This window comes from Citrus sinensis, chromosome 3, assembly GCF_022201045.2.
Source record: "Citrus sinensis cultivar Valencia sweet orange chromosome 3, DVS_A1.0, whole genome shotgun sequence".
Classification (NCBI taxonomy): domain Eukaryota; kingdom Viridiplantae; phylum Streptophyta; class Magnoliopsida; order Sapindales; family Rutaceae; genus Citrus; species Citrus sinensis.
In genome coordinates, this window is record NC_068558.1 from 31,265,724 (window position 1) to 31,282,628 (window position 16,905).

Sequence of the window (16,905 nt, forward strand, 5' to 3'; positions counted from 1 at the left end):
TCCAGGGTTATATGTGTTGGAGTATGGGTTGTAATTTGATGGCTTTCTCATTACACCTATGGCATTGGCTTGATCTGAGTATGAGTCATGGTCATGTGGTTCTGTTGATTTAGCAGTCGATAACGATGCTATTTGTCGAGCAAGACCTTCAACCATCTCCTTGACTTCTTTGATTCCTGAAGTTGACTCGCCAATTTAAACCTCATTTACTCCCTTAATTCTTCTAGTATTCCTGAGTGATCGACTTCATTATTGGGAATTATCTGCTTGTCGCTGGAAGAATTCCCAAATTTCTGATGCACTTTTTAACATTAGCTCTCCTCCACTTGTTGCCATTAGTCATTCTTGCACATTCGGCAATAATCCCTCCAAAAAGTATTAGCATTGATGCCATTTCTCGTACCCATGATGTGGACACTTCAAGAGTAGCCCATTGAATCACTCCCATGTTTCGAAAAACTGCTCGTCTTCTCTCTGGGTAAACTCTGAGATTTCCCTGCGAATAGCATTGGTTTTATGCACTGGGAAATATTTATTCAAAAATTTAGTTACCATTTGTTCCCATGATGAAATGCTATTGGTAGGCAATGTATTAAGCCATGAACGAGCTCTATCCTTTAAAGAAAAGGAGAATAATCTGAGTTTAACATCATCGTCTGAAAAATTCTCATATTTAAAAGTTTGACAAATAGCATGAAAATCATTCAGATGATTTGGGGGTCCTCATTTTCTAGGCCACAGAATGTTGGGAGACAATTTAGCACACTAGGTTTTAATTCAAAACTCCTAGCAGCTACATTTGGGTATCTTATGCAAGATGTGCTCAAATTAGCTAAGGGACTAAAATAATCTTTAAATGGCCTCTCTTGTGGTGCTTGTAAATCCATTTTATTTTTAACGTGTTTGTGTGTGCGAAGTGTTTTTTATAGTTCAAGATTTATAGGTTTAAGATTAGGAAATAATGACCTACGACCATGCACGCAAAGAATACAAAAATAAATGGGAACAAAATTAATAAAAATAAACAAGAAGGAGAAATTACAGTACTAACCTTATTGCGCTGTTACAACCTTTCTATAAAACACACTAAAATAAATACGTGAAATAAATTAACTACAAGTAAATTAATAAGATAAAAAAAATTACAAAGAAAAATAAATTGAAAATTAAATTACATAATTTTAAAGAAGAGAGAAAATTTTTAAAAAAATCTTAACTCAAAATGTAAATTCACTCTTTTTTTTTAAAGAAAAAAAATACAAGAAAACAATTAAATGGAATTATTCACAAAAATTAATTCTATGAATTAAAATTACTTACCTCTCCGGCAACGGCGCCAAAAACTTATTGTGCAAATTTTAATGTACTCGCAAACGCACGAATCTATTGTAGTATAGATCAATGGTGACGAGTGTCGATCCCACGAGGAGATGGATTTTAATTGTGTGTAGAATTAATTTTGTAAATGGGTGATTGGATTTGTGGTGGAAATGATTTGGAATATGCTAAAACTTAAATTAAAATGGCGATAATAAATTCTAAAATTGGAATTGAAATGGCGAGAATAAATTGAAGAGAATTCTATTGAAATGACGTACTTGGGTATCTGGATCTGTATCAACATGCACCATGGGCTAAATATTCCTTATTAATGCCAATTAAATCATGAGGGGGAATCCACACCTCATGAACCACGCTCTAATCAATATGGTGCTAAGGGCTTATCGTGCCAAATAATAATAACCTTATACTAGAGAGCCGGTGTAACCAAAGCGGTATCTAGACAAGATTATTATTATTTGTCGACGAGAAGTCAAAACATCCACAAAAACTAGAGGGGAAGAGAAAATAAATTTACCAAATTAAGCCCATGACACATGTTGAGACTTCACCTTCAACCCAAACTTGAAAGAAAATTAGCTACTCATAATTGAACTAGGGGCAAAATGAGAATTTATTAAAATACGTAGATACAAGATGGAGAGGGAATTACAGAAAATGGATCCCAAAAATGGATTCAGAGCTATCAAATTAGGGGGGAGAAGCCCCCTTTTTATAGATACATGGAGTAAATCATGGCTGTCGGATTAAAAACAGTTTTGACGCTTAAGATTGCGCCACGTCATCAGTCAACAGTACGCGGTTTGACCACGCGGATGAACAGTAACACAGTTTGACCTAGGTGCGGTTTGGTTGAAAATAATCATGTTTGATGCATGTACCGTACGTGAGATTTTTCGTCCACTGATATGCTGCCACGTCACCATCAACAGTACATAAGAATTTTAGTCCAACAGGATCGTGACACCTCATCAGTCAATGCCACATCATCGGTCAATGCCATATCATCAATCTGTCTATGTGAACAGTGTCGTGAACAGTAACATAGACAGTACCGTACACGTGAATAGTACCGTACATGTGAATAGTGCTATTTTTCCTTTTATGCACCTCCTAAGGTTTTCTACCGTCCTGAGTTCAAAAGTGATGTATGTTTTGCCGTCTGATCTCTCTTTTATTGTGAAATGACTATAATGCCCCTAAAATACATAAAATACTTAATTAAAATAAAACAAACGTAATTAAATCACAAGAACCTTAAATACATAAAAGTAAGGGTTGTTAGGAAGACGTACAATGTAAAATGACGATTTTCTCCTTTATAAATATACATTTTTTAACACTCAACAAACACATGAAACTACACAAATGTTGGTGACAAGTGAAGGAAATAGCAAGGCAGTAGTTCGATGAGTCTTGACTGCACTCTCGAATTTCTTTTGCAATGATGCTACCCACATCTATAGGAAGCCCTCGAATAAGGACATATAGCAAAACCAATCTCTCTTGTGAAACCGTAGTAGTGTGAGTGGTGGGTATAAACCTAGATTTCAAAAATTTCACCCACACCTTAGCAATAGGTTTCAAATCTATCCTATTAACTACACGCCCTTCCTCGTTAGCCCATGATGCCCCTTCGATGGTAAGAGTTGTAAAAATGGTGGTCCACTTTTTCGGGGTTAACTTATCACGCAATTTAGCATACTCACAAGTAATTTCAACAGGTAAATTATAAAAAGCATTGATAACACAGGAGTCTAATGGAACAAGTGTGTTTCTTACCCAGATGTTGTGCTGATCAGGGCTTACCAAATTAGCATAAAATTCTTTGACTACTTGAAGCACAGGATCACGAGGGTGATTGCAAAACTCTAACCATCCTCGCTTTGCTGCAGCATTATAAATTGTTTGTACAATTCCAGTGAGTTGTTCTGGGAATTGAAACACTTTCTCTTCCAGAATCTTACGCGGCTCTATGAATTCTTCATATTTTTCTTCGGCGTGGTAACTCTGGAAGCGTGACGGATCTTTGAGGCGGCTTGCTGTTTTCTTATATCTCGGCATTGTTGTAGCAATAACAAATTGAAGCTACTGTTCCTGAGAGTAAAAAGAGAAAAAAAAGGTTAAGAATTAGGAGACTTGGATTTGCGAAGGAGATGGGGAATAGTGGCGTAGAGTACTAAGCACAGTGACTCCTTTTTATAATGGACTTTAATTTGAAGATAAATATGGTAACTAGAGATAATTGAGGGAATAAAATATTTGAGTTAAATGTGCATATCCCCAAAATTAGCGGCCAGTGAAATTAAAGCTTAAATTTCATAGATTTGTTTCCGTAATTTCTATCCATATCCATGCATCCATCTGTCACGATTTTTATCTCCAACGATAAGTAAAAGGCTCCAGCTTTTAATTTACTATAACAGTAAGATTAATTGCTGCAGCACCCATTCTCTTATTCTAACAACGGATACATACTCCACACTAAGGCTTCTGACACGTTGTTCACCTCTGAATTCTGCCACCATACACTCTCACTTGTCAATATGGACTTTAATTGTCACGCTTACTTTAAAAAAAACTAAAATTAAGTCTAAAATTATTAAAAGAAATATATATATCAAATTAACGTAAAAATAAAGTATGCAATAATGTAAAAGGATAGAAAAAAATAAATAGTTAGTTATGGAAAAACAAGATTAAATAAAATGGTAAAGAGGAAGAGCTATCTACAAAACCAAATGATATCAAAATTGGTTTGAAGTGGCTATCTCCTCAATGGGCTGCCTCCCATAAAGCGCTTGATTTAAGGTCCTTCAGCCTGACCTTCCTTCTTTGTTCAGTAACTAGGTTCTTTAAGGAGTAACACCTCCTTTGAACATTCTGTTGCCGGATGTATGTAGTGCTTAACCCTGTGTCCTTTAACTTTGAACTTTTGGCCTGTTTGTTCATCTAAAAGATCAACAGCTCCATGAGGATAAACTTTGAGCAGCTTAAACGGGCCCGACCATCTTGACTTGAGCTTTCCCAAAAATAATCTTAGTCTTGTACTGTGGAGCAACACTAATTGACTAGGGTTGAATTTCCTGTGCTAAAGATGCTTGTCGTGCCATTGTTTTGTCCTCTCTTTATAGATTCTTGCATTTTCATATGCAAATAGCCGTAATTCATCAAGTTCACAAAGTTGAAGTTTCATTTGCTCTGCTGCAACATGCATATCCCAATTTAATTTCTTCAGTGGCCAATGTGCTTTATGCTCTAGTTCTAGTGGCAAATGGCAAGCTTTTCCATAAACAATTCGGTAAGGGGACATGCCAAGTGGGGTTTTGTATGTTGTTATGTAGGCCCATAGAGAATCATGTAAGTGTAAAGACTAATCCTTCCTTGTTGGGTTCACTACTTTTTCTAAGATCTTTTTTATCCTAAATACCCATCTAAGAAACAGTAGTATTGTTTTCTAGCAAGTCTGTCCAGCATCTGATCTATGAATGGAAGTGGGAAATGGTCTTTCCTTATGGCTTTGTTGAACTTCCTGTAATCCATACACACTCTCCATCTAGTCACTGTCCTTGTAGGAATAAGTTCATTCTTCTCATTAGCCATTATTGTTATCTCTCCTTTCTTTGGAACACATTAAACTAGGCTTACCCATGAACTGTCTGATATTGGGTTTATGATTCCAGCATCTAACCATTTGATGATTTCCTTCTTCACCACTTTTTTCATAATAGGATTCAGCCTTCTCTGGTGCTCCACCGAATTACTGGAACAGTCTTCTAACAGGATTTTATGCATACATATAGATGGGCTGATCCCCTTTATATTTGCCATGGTCCATCCAATTGCTCTTTTGTATTTTCCCAACAAATCTACTAGGCTTTGTTCTTGACCTGCATCCAAAGTAGAAGAAATTATTACAGGGAGTGTGTTGTTTTGACCAAGATAAGCATACTTCAAATGTGAAGGTAACAGTTTTAATTCAAAACTATGAGGTGATTCAATATATGGTAAAGTTGTTTTTACTTCCCTGTCTGAAAGATTCAGGTGTTCAATAACCCTGTTGTGCCTATTAGATTGTTGTTTGTCCATCCAATCTATTTGAATTACTGCAACATCTTCCTCTTCAACATCCTCAAAGGTCGTGACTTTGTCAAGTACATTACTGGAGCATCTGTCCATTCTGTCTGCTACAACAAGATCCACTACACTTAAGAAATTGCAATCTTCTATTTCATCAGGGTTTCTCATAGCCTCTAGTACATTAAATGTGACTTGCTGATTATTCACTATCATGGTGAGCTCTCCTTTCTGCACATCTATCAGAGTCTTTCCAGTTGCTAGAAAAGGTCTGCCAAGTATAATAGGTACCTCTTTGTCAGCTTCAAAGTCCAGCACAATGAAATCCACTAGAAAAATGGATTTGTCAACCTTCACCAGTACATCCTCTATCTTTCTTTCAAGATATGCATGAGATCTGTCAGCTAATTGCAGAGTGACAGTTGTTGGTCTGCACTTCCCTACTCCAAGCTGCTTAAATACAGATAATGGCATCAAATTAATACTAGCTCCCAAGTCACAAAGTGCTCTGCCAGCATACCTAGTCCTTATAGAGCAGGGTATTGTAAAACTCCCTAGATCTTTCAATTTTGTGGGAATTTTACTCTGAAGCATATGACTACTTTCCTGTGTTAAAGCAATAGTTTCAAACTCTCCCGGCCTTCTTTTTCATGCCAAGATATCTTTTAGAAATTTCACATGATTTGGCATTTGCTCTAAATCTTCCACAAAATGTATATTTATGTGCAGTTGCTTCAGCACTTCCAGGAATTTGCTGAATTGTTTGTCTTGTTTTTGCTTTTGCAACCTTTGAGGGAAGGGTGGTGGATGTCTAAACTGCTGGTTAGATTCAGGAGGTACCAAAGTCTGTTTGTTTAGGTTGGTGCAGGTTGTGGCTACTGGTGTTGCAACTTCCTTTTCTGTATGATCTGGTTGCATTTCTTCTGCACTTACTGTAGCTTGGCCCATTACATCAATGTCTTGATGGGGAGTTTGCTGTAACAGGCTTCCCTTTTTAGTTGGGTTTTTAGCTGAATTGCATTCCATCCCATTTTTGGTCACCTCAACTAGGATATCAACATTCTTTCTAGATCTCAAACTAATTACTTTGTAGTGTTCTTTGCTCTCTCTCCTAGGGTCTTCTGTGTTGCTAGGTAGGCTTCCTTAAGTTCTACTGCTCATTGCTGTAGCTAATTGTCCCATTTGGTTCTCAAGGTTTCTCAAGGACACAACTTGACTCTGCACAGTTGCTTTATTCTTTGCAATGTACTCCTTGATCAGTGCTTCCAATGAAATGATTGGATCCTGACTGATATGCTTTTGCCCTTGACTTTGTTGATGAAAACCAGGTGGTTTTGTGTTTCTACTTAGTCCATTCAATGCTGGAGCATTTCGATTCTGATTGCTCCATAAGAAATTTGGGTGTTGTTTCTAGCTTGGGTTGTAAGTATTTGAATATGGGTTGTTTTGAGGTTGTCGATTGAAGTTACCAACATAGTTTACTGAGGCTGGTTTCTAGGATAATTATAAAAATCATGTTCTTCACCACAGTAGACACAAGAAAGTTCAGTAGCTTGCTTTACTATTGCTAGAGCAGTTGTCATGGCTTTTATCATGTTAGTCAATGAGGTTACTTGAGCTGACAAGGCTGTAATTGCATCAATGCTATGTACCTCTGCTGTTCCTCTTGCTGCCGGTTACCTGGCTAAAGGCTACTGGTAATTATTATTGGCAATTCTTTCCAAATTTTCATAAGCTTCAGTGTAGGATTTGGATAACAGGGCTCCATTTGCTGAAGCATCCACCATTAACCTTGTACTCGGATTCAACCCATTGTAGAAAGTTTCCAATTGAATGCAACAAGGAATACCATGATGAGGACACCTTCTGAGCAAGTCCTTGAACCTTTCCCAAGCCTCATACAAACTCTCATCTTTAAGTTGATGAAAGAAGGTAATCTCATTTCGTAATTTTGCATTCTTTGTCGGTATGAAATATTTCATTAGGAATTTATCAGCCAATTCATTCCATTTAGCGATTGAATCGGATGGTAATGAATTTAACCATGCCCTTGCTCGATCTCTTAAGGAGTAAGGAAATAGCCTCAGCTTTAAGGCATCTTGTGTTGCTTCAGCAATCTTGAAAACATCACTTACTTCTAAGAACAATTTAAGATGGAGATGAGGATTTTCATTTGGCAATCCATTGAATTGCCTAACTGTTTGCAACATTTGAAACATCACTGGCTTTAACTCAAAGTTGGCAGCATCTACTTCAGGTCTGATGATGCCAGGATGGACAACTTAAGGAGTTAGCACAGCATAATCTCTTATAGCTCTGTCTCTGTCATCAGCCATGTAAATAATATTGTTATTGCATGGCTGTCTCCCGTTAGCATGTTCATTCTGCTCTTCTTGAATGTTGGTTGGTTGTAAAGGCCCGTGAGGGTTCAAATTTCCCTCATCCTGCAAATTACTCATGCATGAAACCGTCTTTGAATTTCTTTGTTCTCTTCGCAATCTTCTGATAGTCCTTTCAATCTCATGATCGAATTGGAATACCATAGATCTATCCTTGCGCATGTACGTACTGATCTGCCAATCAATAAACTGCATTAAGTTAAGTTTAGCGCTATCATGATTTACTTCACACTTCAAAAATAAACAATCAATCCCCGGCAACGGCTCCAAAAACTTGTTGGTTGATTTTTATAATCAATTACTATCAATGCCAATGTGCAAGTATACACAACAAGTAATAAAGTGATGAGTATTCAAGATCGTCTCCACAGGGATTGATGTTGCTGAAAATGCTAAAGCAATCACAATAGTGCAAATCAACTAAAGGTCAAAACAAACAATTGTCAAATAATTCTATCGTAATTATTAATTGCGAGAGATGGAAATAAAACAATACTATAATGAAATAAACTAAGTTAAAGGTGTCTAAGATTCAATTGAGAGTATAGTAGTTGAATGATCAAACTCTCTTAATGCGGTGACTGTTGTTTACCGAATTAGCACCAATTGTTACAATAAGTGCTGCAGCAATGGGTAGAATAAATCTGCATCCGCAGCTATCGCATGTTGGAAATCTCATACCTTTAAATCTACTAACAATGACCAGTTGCTCATATATTTATGGTACCGCATAATAACCTTTAATCTCTCTACCCTACAAGGTGAACACCTATGTCTAGAGTGTCACAAATCTTAACTTCAAGTATTGCCCTTATGGGATTCAAGATAACCTAATCTAGGAAACTCGACTTAAGAACAAGTAATACTCTAATAATGTCCGCTAAGACATGCCCTTTTGCTGCTCTATCTTAACTGAAACTATTAAATGGGTGGTCAACCGAAATAACAGTTGTATTTATAAAACTATTAGAGTATAATGCTACAGCAATACCATAACAATATATAAGAACAGTCAAGAACCCATTGGATTATTTGTCACTCAACTACACGTAAATTTAGCTCATATTCTGAATGAGAAAAGTAAACATAAATATACTGATCACAGAAGACATCCAAACAATTTTAAGGAAGAAAGATAATATGAGTTTAGCACGATTAAAGACTAGTGAATCTCCTCGGTTCTTCAATGATGCTGAACAGCACTCCTAAATCTTTATTTTCTTCTTCTTCTTCTTGCCTTTGTAATTACTTGGATGGTAATCTCTCGCCGCCCTTCTATGTGATGCACGCCTCCTTTTATATTCCAAATTAGGGTAAAAACCAAAGCCCATGAGCTTGCATGCATTTAAATTAGGAGACATGCAAATCGCGATTTTATGTTTGCTGTTTTTATTCTTTTCTTTTATATTTTCTTTTTTATGATGAAGGGTGAGAAGAATACATGTTTTCAAATTTATAAAAATTTGCTACTTTTGTCTTTGCCAATTAAGTTTTTTCTTTTTGATGATGAGGGGGAGAAAAATCCATGTATTTAAATATGTTAATTTAACTCATTGGTAAATTGTAAAAGAAGATTATATTTAGGGGGAGCAATTTGAGGAATCATTCTTTAAATACATGAAATGTTTGACATCATAAAAAAGGGAGAGATTGTTAACATATATGTTTTCATAATGTTGATTTTGATGATAACAAACAAGATTAAGGATGATAAATCTTTTAAGCTCAAATTATTTTTGTGGAATCATTCTTTAAATACATGAAATGTTTGTCATCATCAAAAAGGGGGAGATTGTTAACATATATGTTTCCATAATGTTGATTTTGATGATAACAAATAAGATTAAGAATGATTAATCTTTCAAGCTCAAATTATTTTTTATACATTTTAAATAAATCATTATTTTTACATTATAAATGTTTTATATTTAATGGAAAAATGATTTTATGAAAAATGATTGTTTAAATATATGAAATGTTTGTCATCATCAAAAAGGGAGAGATTGTTAACATATATGTTTCCATAATATTGATTTTGATGATAACAAACAAGATTAAGAATGATTAATCTTTACCAAACGGTTGTGGCTCAGTTGGCGGCGCAGGCTGGGTAAGTGGGAAGAGCTCTTGGGTTCGATCCTTACTAAACACACTATTTAGGAGGGGTAAAGAGCCTTAACTGTGACTACACCGCGAATCCGAATTAGTCGGGGTCCAATGCGGTCACCGGAAATTGGGTGATTTAAACAAAAAAAAAGAATGATTAATCTTTTAAGCTCAAATTATTGAAAAATATATTTTAAATAAATCATTATTTTTACATTATAAATGTTTCATATTTAATGGAAAAATGATTTAATGAAATTGGTTGTTTTTTCAAAGTTTATGGTTTAATGGAAAGATTTTTGAAAACTTTGAAATAAACAAGTATTGCTTGAAGTTTTGGTAAAGGACCTATTTGAAAAGTGTCATAACATTTTGGTCTATATCATAATTTCAGAAAGTTTTGGAATTGACAAAGCATTATTTAAAATTCTAAAATTGGACCTATTTGCAAACTTTTATAACATTTTGGGCCATACTATAGTTTTATAAAGTTTAGGGGTCAAACTGAAAATTTAGAAAAATTTCACTATAGCAGGTTACTGTAGCATCCGGCTTATCGGATACAAAAACTGGAAAACTGGATACAGGACAGAATGCATCCAGAACGCAAACGGCTTACCGGATTCCGAAACTAGCAAACCAGCCATCCAGGTTACTGTAGCATCCGGCTTAACGGTAACATAAATTCAGCTTACCGAATTCCATAAACGAAAAACCGGATACGCCCAGAATGTGAGTAACGGCTAGTTTTTGAGTTCAAACTATATAAACTCAAAACCAATTCATTTTTGGTAATTCAAGCAAGCAAGAACAAGTGCACACAACATATACTGAGCTTCAACTTCGTGAATCATCATTCATTAAATCATCTTTATTCTTCAATTTGTATATCCACTCTTAAAGAGAGATTTTTTGTTGTATTTTTCATTTTTCATCAAATTGTTAGAGTACAAGTGTGAGAAACACTTGGGGTGAAGAGATTGGAGATATAATCTCTTGTTGTAAAGGTTCATTGACACCTTGAAGTCAATTATAAACGTTTGAGGCCTTGGAAAGGCTTCGATAGTGAAATCCTCAAGCCCGGTGTGCTTGGAGGCGTGGATGTAGGCGGGGATTGCCGAACCACGTAAAAATCCTTGAGTTTGCTTTATCTTCCCTTACTCATTTATTATTGTGCTTTTATTGAATTTATTGTTTTCGAATTTATTAAGGCATTAGATTAAATTGTTGTGTGATTTGTCTAGGATAATATTTAAAATCTCAATTCACCCCCCTCTTGGGTTGCCTAGTTAGTATTTCACATGTGAACAGTGTCATTTTTCCTTTTATACTCCTCCTAAGGTTTTCAACTGTCCTGAGTTCAAAAGTGATGTCCGTTTTGACGTCTGATCTCTCGTTCATTGTGAAATGACCATAATGCCCCTAAAATTTATAAAATACTTAATTAAAATAAAACACACGTAATTAAATCACAAGAAACTTAAATACATAAAAGTAAAGGTGTTAGTAAGACTTGAAATGTAAAATGACGATTTTCTCCTTTATAAATATACATTTTCTAACACTCAACACCTAGCAAGAATTCAAAATTTTCTAATTCATATGTTGCTAGACACTTACCTTCACTCTTTATTTTAGAATCTTCACTTATTTCTGCTAATTCAAGTAATGCATCTCTTATTTGTGGAGCTTGAAATCTGATTGCTTTTACACTTTCAATTCGACTTTCCCAACGTGTTTGTGACAATGATTTAACAGTCAAATTGGGTACATGTTCTTGCAAAAATTTCCATCGCTTTGTTGAAGAAGAAAATAATGAATAAATACGTTGCACAACTCCAAAAAATGAACTAGCTCTAGAACAAGAATTAGCCATATCACAAAGCACTAAATTAAGATTATGATAATCACATGATGTATAAAATGCTCTAGGATTAATTTCTAGTAATCTTTTTTGTACACCTTGATTTCTTTCCTTTCATATTAGAACCATTATCATATCCTTGTCCTCTTACATCATCAATGTCAAGTTCAAGAGTTTTTATGGCATCTATGAGTTCATTAGAAATGCCTTTTCCACTAGAGTCATCAACTTTTAAAAATCCTAAAAAAAAAATCTTCTATTTTCATTGGATCCATTGAAATATCTACACATCTCAATACAATAGACATTTGTTCTTGGTGGCTTGTATCTGGAGTACAATCAAGTATAACTGAGAAATGTTTTGCTTCTTTAATTTTCTTAATTATTGAATTTTTTACTTCCACTCCTCATATTTGTATCAATTCATTTTGTATGTTATGCCCAAGGTAATGATTATGAATTTCACCATTTTTAATACGATGTATATGTTCTTGCATTGTTGGATCAAATTCTGCAATCATTTCAATTAAACTCAAAAAGTTTCCATTACTCTCTTGGTATATCTTCTCGTTCTTTCCACGAAATGCTAAATTATTCTTTGCAAGATTCTTTACAACAACAATAATTCTTATTAGTTCTTTTTCCCAATGATCTCTTTCCTTATTGATTTCTTCTTGAATATCTTTGTCAATTGTTCTTTTCTTCAATAATCTTTCTTCTAATTCAACCCACATATTCATATTAGTGATATGTTTAGTGCTGGTTTCATGATTTTTAAGTTTAACACTAAGGTATTTCCAATCATTAGTTCTTTCATTACTTAGTTGACTTTTATTAGAGTTTGCATTCAATAATTTGCAACAAAAACAATAAACTTTATCAAAATCTTTCGAATATACTTGCCATCTTCGATTATATTTTTCTCCATTGGGTAATGTTTTAATGTAATATGTAGTAGAAAAATGCCTAGAAAATTCATCCTTTGGAAAAATTAAATTATTCTCTCTAATTGGACCTTTCTCTACAAGTAAATCTCTTAATTTTGTATCTATATTTTCCCATCTACCAGGATCATAAATATTATTTGGAAAATGGAACTCTCCTAGATCTTCAGTTTCATCTCTAATTTCACTTTCATTCTGATTATTATTATTATCTTCGGTGTCATTTTTATCATTAGACACTTCATCATCTACTAATTCAACTTGAGTTTTTTCAATTACTAATTCTTCACTCAAATTCACATTTTTTTCATCACTCCTAACAAACTTATCAAGGGCTCCTTTTTGTGATTCAACTAGCTATTCTATTCTTTTCTTTTTTTGCACTTTTTGATATCCCAGTTCATATTTTCTTGTAAACATTATTTATTATTGAAATAGAATAATAATAAAGCAAGCACACAATTATGCTAGGTAAATTAAATGAAAACAAGTGAATACAAGAATATGTATAAGAAAAAATAGCACAAATAAATAATAGGGATTCAAGAGAATAGAAAGATAAAACCTAGAACTTTGAACTTAAATCACAAATTAACTTTAATTTTGAGATTGTGGCAATGTGGCTTTCAACGGTAGTTGGGAGCAATAATCAATGGCTAGAGAAAAAAAAAAGTTGCAGTAGAGAAAATTATTTTTTTATTTTTTTTTCTTGTAGACATGTTTCTTTTGCTTTTGGAGTAATTCACTTTTTTTTAATGGGGAGTAATTCACTTAAGTATGAAAATTAGGTGAATTCCAAATGCAATATATAACTATCAAATTTGAACGTTATTTCTTGAAAATACAATAATATTTATTAATCAGATTTTAAGTGCACTCAACTAGCTAATATGAACGTTTATTTTTTGAAAATGTAATAACATTTATTAGCCTAAATCTAAATGCAATCAAAAGCTTCCAGTTTGAAAATTTTTAAGTCTTATCCATTATTTTTAGTTGGAATCTTTTAATTAATATTTAATATGGTTTACCTTATTTAAAACAAATTAATTATTATCAATTAAATTTAAAAAATTAAAAAATTAATATCCCAAATTTGGGGCCTTCATCGTGGCGGGGGCCCTAGGCAACCGCCTAAGTTGCCTAGGGTACAAACCGCCTCTGGACATATTTATAGTTTTTTATATTTTTTTATACTATTTGTAAATTTAAAATTATCACAAGTTTTTTCCTCATTTAATTACAATTTTATCTTCTTCTTTTTTAATTTTTTAATTATTTTTTACATTAAAAACAAATAAAAATGTAATTTTTATTATATTAACCGGTTAAAAACCGGTTGTACCGGTTGCATGCCAACGCTGTATGAGATACACGCTGCATGGTAGGTTGACTGTTAATTTCAACGTACATCCTAATTTAGGATACTAGGAGCACAACGTGCAACTGGTACACACACAAGATCCTGTGCTCTTGGAGATGCTAATCCTGGGCGTTCAGTCATATCAACCACACCATCCGGACTCGTTACTTTGAAATTGAAGCACTGAATCATAGCTGCTAGAGTTGCTGGCAACTCTTGCATGGCTAAAGAAAGGCCAGGGCAGCCTCTTCTCCCAGTTCCAAATGGCAGGAATTGGTAATGCAATCCCTTAACGTCAATCTCACTATTTGACTGTGATAAGAACCGTTCTGGCTGAAATTCCAATGGGTTCTTCCAAATTTTGGGGTCCCTACCCATGGACCAAAGGTTCACAAACAACACAGTGTCTTTAGGAATTACGTAGTTGCCAATTTTACAGTCTTCTACTGCTTTCCTGCTAATCAATGGAATTGGTGGATGAATCCGCAATGATTCTTTAATGATGGCTTGAATATAGGGGAGATGAGGAACGTCAGATTCTTGAACAAGCCTGTTTCTTCCCACAACTTGATCAAGCTCTTGCTGTGCTTCCTGAAGCACCATTGGATGGTTTATGAGCTCTGCCAATGACCATTCCAATGACGTGGATGAAGTATCTGTGCCAGCAGTGAGGAAATCCTGGACAGATAGCAACAAAGATGCTACATATTAGGTAAAAAAAATCTAAAAAAACATATGTGTTGCTTCCTATTAATCAAAAGCAACAAGACATTGTTAGAACAAGGAGATTCATTGTTATAAAGTTAAGATTTATTTGTTTATTATTTAATTTTTTATGTTAGCGTTTTCAAATTGATGCTTGTGTTAAAGATTTGATTTATGGTCTATTTGGTATTATTATTGCGAAAGTTGTAACTTAAAAATCATGGCAAACACTTGTAGTTATGAATTTTGGTTAAGACAGTTTTATCCACTAATTATTTGATTAAAAAAAGTTAATATATTTACTAATTTTGTCACAAATATATTTAAAATTGTATTTATGTCAAATTTTATTTCAAAGCTATAATTTCTTTTTGACACCTCATGACCTCAATATTAAACAAATCTTTGATTAGATATGAGACCTCTAATAGACTTAGATCAAATTCACATTTAAGATGTGGTAGCTACTAAATAGGTCGATAGGAATAAGAGCACCAAAATGCAAATAATTACTCAAAATTGTTTTAAAAGTATTATACCATTTTCACCATCAATTGCATTAATGACACTAAAATAATTAATGCGTTGATGCCACATCAATGAAGACATAGGGTACAATTGACAATATATATTAGTTAAATATAAATGGCTATTTTTAAAGATGATGTTAAAAAGAGACAAATATAGGTAATTAAGAAGCAACTTTTGGGGGACATCTTTGTAAAATTAAATATAGGTAATATGAATCCCGTAGCTTTCGAACCGCAAAAAATAGAAAAAGAAACCAAAGTATTTTCCTAAACAAATGAACAGAGACCTTATTTACCTAATAATAATAATAATAAATAATAGTCTTACTAAGTTACATCCACTATAATTTACATGAACTTAAGATTTTTTTTTAATATCACTCAATTATTACTTGTCAAACAATAAAAACTTATAGAAAATTAATTTTGAGTAAGTTGTAAGATAAAAACAATGTAACTTAGCAGCCGTAACAAAAACACTAATAACAGTAAAAATAAATAAACAAACAAATAAATAAATAAATAAAGCATGTGAAACTGGACTTACCACACATAGGGCTTTGACGTGATCTCTAGTTAACTTGATCTCCGAATTCTGATTCTCCAGAACATCGAGCAAAATATCAAGCAAATCCTTCACTTTCTCCTCACTTTCCTTCTTCTCCTTCCTTAATTTTTCACGATTTGTTATGATATTCTCCAGCTGCGAATCGTACCGTCGATGAATATCCTTGAATCTCCTGTTAAAACCCTGAATATCAAAGCTTTTGAAAATCCAAATAATGTCAGAGATATTAAACTCGCCAAAAATTTCAGTCACTTCACGAGCCAGGGTTCTACACTCTTCAGCCTGGCCCCCCTTTCCTGAACATCTAATGCTCAACATCATTTGAGATATTATATTGTTTGCAAATCTCAACAATTCATCTGTAATATTAACACTTTGGCCAGATTTAGACTTCTCAAATAGAAACCGAATAAGCTCGCGCAACTCATTTGTTCGAACAGGTAGAAACTGGTGAAGGGTTCTGCTGCCCAAGAGCTCAACTGCGGACAGCTTTTTCATGAATTGCCAATATGGGCCATAGGGAGCGAAAGCAAAAGAAGAGTTATATGTAAGGCATTCAATGGCGGCAGAGCTTTTCCGGCCGGTAAAAGTAACATCATTTGTTTTGAGAAGCTCTTTGGTTACATCAGGACAAGAAGTTACAACACCTAGGACAGAGCCTATGCGTACGGACATCAAGGGGCCATAACGAGTTGAAAGCTTGTGAAAAGAATGGTGAAGGGAAGGGCCGAGGAGATGGAGGTGCCCGACGATCGGCAAGGCCCACGGGCTCGGTGGCAGTCGCCGTGAGTGTTTGATGGCTTTCAGCACTAGGGCGGACAAGATGAAGAGGGAAGCATAAAAAATCAGTGGTTGAAGTGCCATGGCTAGAAAAGATCTCTAGGCTTCTTGGTCACTGCCATTGAGATGAGTGGACAACATGCATTTATAGATGCTTCAATAATGGGAAATTTCAGCAACGTGCTTAATGTTGTTTTAAATGTAATGAACTTTGGTAAATATTAATAT

The 16,905-nt window shown here is 34.3% G+C and overlaps 1 protein-coding gene and 2 non-coding genes across 3 annotated transcripts; 2 read left to right on the forward strand and 1 right to left on the reverse strand.

The window, feature by feature from the left end:
* Window positions 1–400: 400 nt before the first annotated feature.
* On the forward strand, window positions 401–504 carry LOC127901691 (small nucleolar RNA R71). Its single transcript, XR_008053935.1, has one exon. It is a non-coding gene; the product is annotated as a small nucleolar RNA R71 (small nucleolar RNA).
* A 6,759-nt stretch (window positions 505–7,263) lies between these two features.
* On the forward strand, window positions 7,264–7,371 carry LOC112498463 (small nucleolar RNA R71). Its single transcript, XR_003065774.2, has one exon. It is a non-coding gene; the product is annotated as a small nucleolar RNA R71 (small nucleolar RNA).
* A 6,655-nt stretch (window positions 7,372–14,026) lies between these two features.
* LOC102609972 (cytochrome P450 93B16-like) lies at window positions 14,027–16,905 on the reverse strand. Its single transcript, XM_006478237.4, has 2 exons — window positions 15,877–16,905; window positions 14,027–14,772 (listed from the first exon to the last, which is right to left on the reverse strand). The coding sequence occupies exons 1-2, from the start codon at window positions 16,759–16,761 to the stop codon at window positions 14,146–14,148; spliced, it is 1,512 nt and encodes a 503-aa protein (XP_006478300.2). The 5' UTR covers window positions 16,762–16,905; the 3' UTR covers window positions 14,027–14,145.